The sequence below is a fragment of the Epinephelus moara genome, chromosome 13, assembly GCF_006386435.1.
Source record: "Epinephelus moara isolate mb chromosome 13, YSFRI_EMoa_1.0, whole genome shotgun sequence".
Taxonomy (NCBI): domain Eukaryota; kingdom Metazoa; phylum Chordata; class Actinopteri; order Perciformes; family Serranidae; genus Epinephelus; species Epinephelus moara.
This window is the reverse complement of record NC_065518.1, coordinates 3,775,872-3,785,412: the sequence shown is the minus strand read 5'-3', so window position 1 is coordinate 3,785,412 and position 9,541 is coordinate 3,775,872. Positions and strand designations below refer to the sequence as shown.

At 42.4% G+C, this 9,541-nt stretch overlaps 1 protein-coding gene across 2 annotated transcripts in view; it reads right to left on the bottom strand.

Moving 5' to 3' along the window:
• The window catches only part of grid1b (glutamate receptor, ionotropic, delta 1b), an 827,749-nt gene that overhangs the window by 60,175 nt on the left and 758,033 nt on the right, over positions 1-9,541 (bottom strand). For both annotated transcript variants that reach the window (XM_050059333.1, XM_050059332.1), the window contains exons 9-12: positions 9,267-9,368; positions 3,845-3,967; positions 2,706-2,780; positions 1,463-1,805 (exon numbers count right to left, since the gene is read on the bottom strand). In XM_050059333.1, coding sequence (XP_049915290.1) covers positions 1,463-1,805; positions 2,706-2,780; positions 3,845-3,967; positions 9,267-9,368 — 643 coding nt within the window. The remainder of the gene's footprint in view (positions 1-1,462; positions 1,806-2,705; positions 2,781-3,844; positions 3,968-9,266; positions 9,369-9,541) is intronic.

The window sequence follows — 9,541 nt, the reverse complement described above, 5'->3', positions numbered from 1 at the left end:
TTTTGTGTCTCTTTGTGGTCATTTTGTGTCTCTTTGTGGTCGTTTGTGTCTCTTTGTGGTCATTTTGTGTGTCTTTGTGGTCGTTTGTGTCTCTTTGTGGTCATTTTGTGTCTCTTTGTGGTCGTTTGTGTCTCTTTGTGGTCATTTTGTGTCTCTTTGTGGTCGTTTGTGTCTCTTGTGGTCATTTTGTGTCTCTTTGTAGCTGTTTTGGTCTTTTTGTAGTTGTTTGGGTCTCTGGGGTAATTTTTGTCTTGTTTTTTTGGTTTTGTTGCTTTGTCTCATTTTGTATTTATTTGTAAACATTTTGTTTCTCTTTGTGGTCATTTTGTGAATAAGGTTTCAGAAAGAGGCCAGGGTCCTCACAAACACAGAAGTACAGTGTGAGTGAGTCTGAGGTGGTCATCTCTCCTCATCTAAAGACAGCTTTACTGCTGTGTTTAATCCTCACACCAAACTGCAGTGTTACAATTCTGTGTTAGTGCTGTAACCATCATCAGTTTAACCATAACACACACACACACACACACACACACACACACACACACACACACACACGTATCTACACATCCTCACACACACATGGATCTACACACCTCCACCCACTCAGAAACCTACGTTCATGACTTCACTGTGACATTTCCTGGAGCTCTCTGCTCAGTAATCTAAGCCTCCCCCTAATTCATTTAAGCACTTTAAAGTTTTATGTCCTTGTTTCTGCTTCTCTGCTAAATATTTCAGACACTACAAATCCTCCTGTGATTATTGTTTCCCCTCTTCTGTCGCTGTGTAATCCGTGTAACAGCTCTGAATTAAAACTCCCCCAAATCAAACTGAAATCCGTCTTTACAAGGCAGATAATCTTCCCTTTGCTGTGATCAGCCCTGATTGATTTCAGCCAAACAGCCGAGCCGCTAAACTGTGAGAACATCTCAAACAGAGCGCCACTCTTTCCCACTTTCAGCTCCTGTTTCATATCCAGAGTGATTCCCAGAGAGCGGGAAACCAGATCGTCGTCCCAGCGGCACAGTGAGACGCTGCTGCTGCAGGAATCAAACCTGTGAACTGTGTCGCTGTTCAGTCAGGAAACTTAAAGATATACTCTGAATAAAGACATGCACAGACTCATTCAGCAGTGATCCCTCTCATTCATCATTTTATTATTTCCTGTGTTCAGGACGTTTTATGGGCGTGTCCCCCACAGCGCTTAGGTGAGGTCGGGGCTTCACAAAAAGTAGAGACCAGGAGTCTCATTATATCTATCGACACTGACAAACAGCAGCACAGGTAAGAGGAGAAATATGTGTTCTTATTTTTGGGGTGAACTGTCCCTTTAAAGTAACGAGCAGGGACAGTGTTGAACACTTCAGTTACAGCTGGGACCGAACCTGTGACCCTGCAGTTCTTTCTCAAACATCTTCACCGTCTTACTTTGTGTTTCTTCCATCACCATCTTTTCTCTCACCTTGATGAACGAACGCTCCGTAAACAATCCAGATGGCGCTGTGCAGAGAGCCCGACCCCACGCTGCCGTTGGGGGGCTGTCCTGGCGGTGCATTCTGGGTAGAGGAGCGCAGTGCCTGCAGCCTGTTGAGCAGGAAGATGAGCACTCCCACCACGGGGATGGCGGCGGCGATGCAGGCCCAGACGGCGAGGTCGAACGGTGCAAACAGAGAGAAGATGTTAATCTTCTCTTCAGGTTTTCGCAGCAGGATGCCGACGCTGTAGTCAAGGTAACGCTTGCTGAAGTCGACCACGTTCTCTCTCTCAGGTGTGATGGTGATGGCTGACACCGCCAGGTCGGCTCTCTGGGGGAGGAGGCAGAGGAAGACAGGTGGATAAGAGATTTTATGTTTTGATTTGTGTTACTCAGAAAGGGTGGATGGTGACCAGCAGCAGGGGCGTAGCTTTAAATACTGAGGCTCTATGCAAAGCAGTCTCTGTGGGGCCCCTTCTTTTCTTTTCTTTGTTTCTTTTTAGACATGACAGTCTACGTTTGTGCTCCAGCAGCAGTCACTCACTCAGCTTTAGCTGCACTTAGAGACAAATCCCAGCGCGGGGGCGAACTAAACCATTTTGCACCTTTAAGGGGTGAGAGCCGCCTCAGAGAGCTCCCAGTATTTTTTAAAATTTAAAGTTTTAAGTACTCTGAAATACAAAAGTGCAAAAAAACCAAAGACTTTTCATTTCAGTCCTTGAGAGGCCCCCCTAAAACTAGGGCCAACAAAACAATGTAATCAATGAACAGCAGAGACAGAACTGACTGACTAAATCTGAGTCCAACACATCCTCACTGCGACCTCGTCACATGTCCGTGTTTGCTCATGGACTTTCCACGTCCACATATGACATCCAAGGTACCCTGGGTGTGTTGGTTGTTGATGTTCTGGGACGCCGTGTCAACTTCAGCCTGTTACATGCATTGTCTGTTTTCAAAATACACTTCTGTTTTCACAGGAAATGTACAGTTTGCATACAGTCTCTTTCAAAATAAAAGCACTACGTCGGTACAGCGCCGTGAACACCGGCGTCCTGGACCCATGGATTCAGTGCGGACAAAACGCTCTGATGTTACATGATGGAACATGATGGTCAGATGCTAGTTTTCTGTTGGGACATGGTGTCATTATGTTTCACATGTGACATATGGAAATATGTGGTACACTGGTCTGGTCTGATATTTGGCTTAACGTAAACTGTAACTTTACCTTGTTGATGAGATCACCGATCATCCCGTTCCACGAGCCGTTGGGAAGCTGAGATCCATATTTACTGTCCGCGACCTGGAGGAGAGATGAATGAGGCTCAGTGAGTTCAGGAGCTCATCTCAACAACAGCAAAAAGACTCAAACTAAAATCCTAAAGTCCATATTTCAGAGTCTGAACCTCCTGAGAAACTAAATTGAGAGCTGCAGTTATTCATCCAACACTCAAGTTTCAACATGTCCACAGTTTCAATGTGACACACGTCAGCCAGCAGCCAATCATCAGCTCTGAAGAACACAAACAGGTTCAGAAAACACATTCTCACAATGTGACTGCTGCTACGACTCACGCCTGCAAACCAGCCAATCAGAACACGACATGACTGGCTAACGTGACTCTGGAAGCGCTCACAGACATATGTGGACACCATCTCACTTTACACTGTGCCAGTATACAGTTAAAAAATGTGTCAGCTCTGCGACCACATTCTTGTTTCCTTTGGTACAGACGGATGATGTGAGCTGATGAAATCTCTGCTCGCATTTCTTTTTTTTTTTTTAATTTATTTTCTCAGATTGTAGTTTCAGTAAATATTTGTATATAAATATATTTAGGTGCTATGATTATTGTGACAAGGACATAAAAGCCTTTTTCCCAATTAATATTATTTTGTCTCTCCAATTTCCACAAACAAACAAACAAAAACTAAATTCTTTGTATTTATATATTCTTTAAAATGGAACGATACATGTCGAAGATTTCTTCCTCAAAAAACAAACAGCATATGGTCCCGAATATGTGACACGCCCACAATCCTTCACACACACACACACACACACACACACTCAGGGGGGCTTCCCGTCACCTAAGCTGCTCTTTCCTGTTATTTAGATAATCAGTTCTGTGAATATTTGCCTTCACGTCAGGTCATTTGCACTAGATTTTTCAGTGTGTCATTTTTATGTGTCACATTCGTTCCAAAAAATCTTTTCTGATGGGGCGGCCTCTAACTCAGCGAGTAAAGCAAAGAGCTCCTTTATTCTTCTTAACTGTGTGACTGTGACATTTAATAACACCTGAATTCAACCTGCAGGCGTGTCAGTCAGTCAGTCAGTCAGTCAGTCAGTCAGGTCAGTCCCACCTGGTAGATCTCATATTTGAAGCCCAGGATTTTGGCGAGGGCGTCCAGGACGTCGATGGAGAAGCCTTTATATCTCTTGGGTTGCCCCAGGATGTTCTCTGCCACCATGACGAAAGGATCCTCCTGCAGAGCGACAGAGACAGAGAGGCAGAGAGGTGGGGGTGTAAGCGAGGATAAAAGCCTCCGAGTTACTTCACTGTGTGTTCAACAAACTGCAGCTTCAACCACAGAGCACAGACAAACAGAGTGTGTTTGGAGAACGTCCACAGTAAATGAGAAGAAATCAGGGTCCTGTGCTGCAACACATTTAAACAGGAGACAAACGGAGAGTAAAAGAAAAGGTTAGAATAAATACAACATGTTAATAATGTACTCACAGACCAGGACATGAAAGGAATGGGTATAATATTCTTCAAAGGTTTTTCATACTGAGGTGTGAATACACACTGCCAGTTCACACAGTTAATACACAGTTTGTTCATAGTGTTTCTAGTTCATGTATAATAAGCACTTCATTTTGTTACAGATTGCTTCTCACTGTTCTACCAAAAGAAAAGAAAAGAAAATCATGATGGGGATGGCTTCTTGAGTTCTTCTTTGACACAGGTGTAGTTACGAGGTGGCGATCTGAATCATTCACCAGGGCGCCCCCACCACCCCACAGGCCTCAGCACAACTGCACTGCCTGCACTGTCTATATTTACACCACTGTTGCGACCAGGTGAGCCGGTGGGCGCCCTGCAGATATCAACCTCTCACTACAGTTGTGGCCAGCTGGGATTGTTTCTGGGTTGTAACATGCAAAATCTATTGAAATCTAGCTTCCCCTTGTCCTCTAAGATTTGTTTTAAGTGCAGAGGAGAGTGAGTGATGAGTCAAAGTAAATAAATCTGCCTGATGAAAACACAACTATTCAATGTGTCATCATTGTGCAGTTTGTTACTGAAAATTGTGACAGAAAAGTATGATCCATAAGAAACACAAACACAAAGACCACCAAGGTGCCAGAAAAAAGACCACAGAGACTCAAAAAGACCACAGAGAGACACAAAAAGACTGAGAAGAGACAAAACAGTCTACAGAGAGACTCCAAAAGACACATAGGACCACAAAGAGACACAAAAAGACCACAGAGAGACTCGAAAATACTACGAGACAAAACAGTCTACAGAGGGACTCAAAAAGACCACAAAGAGACACAAGAAGCCGCAGAGACACAAAAATACTACAAAGAGACAAAACAGTCCACAGAGGGACTCAAAAGACCACAACGAGGCACAAACAGACCACAAAGAGACAAAAAAGACCACAGAGAGACTCAAAAAGACCACAAAGAGACACAAAGAGACTCAAAAAGACCACAAAGAGGCACAAGCAGACCACAAAGAGACAAAAAAAGACCACAGAGAGACTCAAAAAGACCACAAAGAGACTCAAAAAGACTGAGAAGAGACAAAACAGTCCATAGAGAGACTCAAAAAAACACAAAGGACCACAAAGAGACTGACAAGACCAAAAAGAGACTCAAAACACAACAACAAAGGAACACAGAAAGACCACAAAGAGTCACAAAAAGACTGAGAAGAGACAAATATGTGTCTTTGAGAGACTCAAAGACACATAGGACCACAAAGAGACACAAAAAGACCACAAAGAGACTGGAAAGACCACAGAGACAAAAAAGACCACAAAGAGACTCAAAAAGACTGAGAAGAGACAGACCAGTCTACAGAGATACTCGAAAAGACACATAGGACCACAAAGAGACACAAAAAGACCACAAGTAGACTCAAAAATACTACAACGAGACAAAACAGTCTACAGAGGGACCACAAAGAGACACAAGAAGATCGCAAAGAGACAAAGAAGACCACAGAGACTCAAAAAGACCACAAAGAGACACAAAGAGACTAAAAAAGACCACAAAGAGGCACAAACAGACCACAGAGAGACTCAAAAAGACCACAGAGAGACACAAAGAGACTCAAAAAGACCACAAAGAGGCACAAGCAGACCACAAAGAGACACAAAAAGACCACAAAGAGACACAAAAAGACTGAGAAGAGACAAAACAGTCCATAGAGAGACTCAAAAAGACAAAGACACATAGGACCACAAAGAGACTGACAAGACCAAAAAGATACTCAAAACACAACAACAAAGAGACACATAAAGACCACAAAGGGACACAGAAAGACCAAAAAGAAACAAATAAGTCCACAGAGAGACTCAAAAAGACCACAAAGAGACAAATGAAGATCACTAATCGTTGCCTTTCCTAGGATGATGTTTCCTGATAGAAATGGTGCATTAAAGTCTAAAGTTTCTCTGCAGAGAGGCGTTCACAGGCAGTGTGTGTCCGTGTGTCTGTGTGTTTATGTGTGTGTGTGTGTGTGTGTTTTTGTGTGGTGGTTAAAGTGTTGTGTTGGTGCTGGTAGCTGGCACTGTTCAGAGCTGGAAGTGTTGCAGCTGCAGGGGATCAGCGGCAGGGTGAAGGTATTAGTCTCGCTTGGTTAGAGCTGCGTCTCGGCGGTGCTGCGCCAGCACAGGAGGAAGCTCTGGCACAACCTGCTGCTGCCGTGGGATCACGGCCCAAAAACGCTCTGCTGTTTGTATCTCTTAAACTAATCATACTGACCGGAGGCGCTGCTTACGCTGTGGTGCTGGATCGATGCCCTCTCAGGAAAAAAGTGTTGTGGGGGAAAGTTTGGGTGGTGAGACAGTGAGAGGAGACGAATCAGCAACGATAATAAAAACTCTCAGAAACACACTGAGCTGTATGAAGGAGTTTTTCTTTATTGACTGAGGGATTTTTCTGTGGATTCATTGAAGTGTATTTTCTTCTGTGGAGTGTGGGATTATTTCTGTAACATCAAGAACTGAACTCATGTTTAAAGAACTAAATTGACAGAGAGGAGCAAACAGCACAGATTGTATTTTCTCTCATCGAGTCTCAAGACTGTAATCTCTGACTGAGATATACTCCCACTGAGGGCAACGTACACACACACACACACACACACACACACACTAACGCTGATCATTTTAAACACACACACTTTCAGTCTGAACACGTAGCTTCAAGGTTTTATTCTGGCAACATGTTTTTAATGCAGGGTTTACTGAAGTTCAGTTTGATGTTAAATGTGAACGCAGATTTTCTCAGGTATCAGTGGGGGGATTATTAAATTAACTGATCTGAATTTATCGACACGTTCTCAGAATTCTTTAGTCAAACCTACAGGGCACAAGCTCAGGGGCCCAAAGTGTCAGGGCCCCACGGCCTTCACTTGCAAAATGTCATTCAAGTTAACACATAGTAACAATGAAGAGACTCAGAGGCCACAAAGAGGGTCACAAAGACCACAATAGGCTCAGAACCACAAAGAAACTCAAAAAAAACCATAAAGAGACTCAAAAAGACCACAAAGAGACACAAAAAACACAAAGAGACAAATAAAGACCACAAGGACACACAAAAAGAGACTCCAAAAGACCACAAAGAGAAACAAAAATGATCATAAAGAGACTTAAAAAGACCACAAAAAAACTCAAAAGCATCATAAAGACATGCAAAAAGACCACAAAGAGACACAAAGTGATGCAAAGGAACTGCAAAGACACATAATTCCTAATAAAACCAGTGTACAACCACAGAGAGACACATAACGACTACAAAGAGACATAAAACAACCGCAAGGAGACACAATATGATTAAAGGGCGGCAAAAAATGACAAAGGGGACAAATAAGTATCTCAAAGAGACACAAAAAGACCACAAAGACAAACAAAAAGACCATGAAGAGACACCAAACAACCACAGAGACTTGAGACCACACAGAACCTCAAAAACATCATAAAGAGATTCAAAAAGACCACAAAGAGACACAAAAACACAAAGAGACACATAGAGATCACAAAGAGACTAATAAAGACCACAAAGAGAAACAAAACATCTCCAAAGGGGCACAAAAAAAAAAAACACGAAGTGATGCAAAGGAACTGCAAAGAGACACATAATTCCTACAAAAAACAGCAAACAACCACAGAGAGACACATAACGACTACAAAGCGACATAAAACAACCGCAAGGAGACACAATATCATTAAAGGGCGGCAAAAAATGACAAAGGGGACGAATAAGTATCTCAAAGAGACACAAAAAGACACAAAAAGAGACTCCAAAGGACCACAAAGACAAACAAAACGTCTCAAAAAAACAACAACCCACGAGTCACAAAAACATCATAAAGAGACTCAAGAAGACCACAAAGAGACACAAAAAACACAAAGAGACACATAGAGACCACGAGACACAAAAAGAGACTCTAAAAGACCACGAAGAAAAACAAAATGTCTGCAAAGAAACCACGAGAAACAAAAAGATCAGAAAGAGACACCAAACAACCACAGAGAGACACATAACAACTACAAAGAGACATAAAACAACCGCAAAGAGACACAATATGATTAAAGGGCAGCAAAAAATGACAAAGGGGACAAATAAGTATCTCAAAGAGACACAAAAAGAGACTCCAAAAGACCACAAAGAGAAACAAAACGTCTCCAATGAAACCACGAGACACAAAAAGATCATAGACTTAAAAAGACCACAAAGTGACCCAAAAAGACCATGAAGAGACACCAAACAACCACAGAGACTTGAGACCACAAAGAAACTCAAAAACATCATAAAGAGACTCAGAAACACAAAGAGACACACAGAGATCACAAAGCAAACAAAACATCTCCAAAGAGACACAAAAAACCCACAAAGTGATGCAAAGGAACTGCAAAGACACACATAACGACAACAAAGAGACATAAAACAACTGCAAGTAGACACAATACGATTAAAGGGCGGCAAAAAATGACCAAAAGAGACAAAACAATCATAAAGCGACTTGACATATGCCTTTGCAGCATACGTTAAGTGAACAGTTTAAATTCAGCCAAATTATTCTGAGAATACGTGGTGAATGATCACAAACACTCTGAAGATAAGAATCTTCAAACAAAACAAAACAGTTGAATCTCAACTAATGAGCTGTTGAAATGTCACAAATACTCCGTAAGCTATCTGTAGGCGGACGATCCAAAGAAAGTATTACCTCATGTATTTGGAAGTGCATCCCAGGAATCCAGTGTCCCAGGATTAAACTCTGTTATTGCTTTGCATCCTCCCGTTAATCGTTGTTTCTCTTTATTTGCTTTATATTCTGTTTCACACCACAACACATTGTATTGTATCCTTTGCATGTTGAAAAAGGCCCTTCACTGCAACACTAACATTACATACAATTGAGTTGATTTCAGATGACAAATCTCAGAGTGTAATAATGTGATTAACTTTGAGTCAGTAAAAGTCTGTGTGGATGGTGATGGCAGCTAAATGTTTCTATTTAACACAGAAGTCACCTACCAGTAAAGTGACCACTTTGACTGTCACTCCCTGCATCCCGTTCTCTATCCGGCTCTCCTTCAGACTGCCGTTCAGTCCGTGAACTGAGTCCCACGTAGCGAGCTGCACAGAGTGACAAAGAGAAGACAGAGAAACGGTGTATCAATAACACAAGACTGAGCCTGATGATTTCATTTGTGTGTGTGTGTGTCAGAGGTCCTTCAGAGGAAACACAGAGGTGAATGCAACAGGCGGAACAATCGTTAATTAATCCAACAGTGTGCGGCTCACAGGCT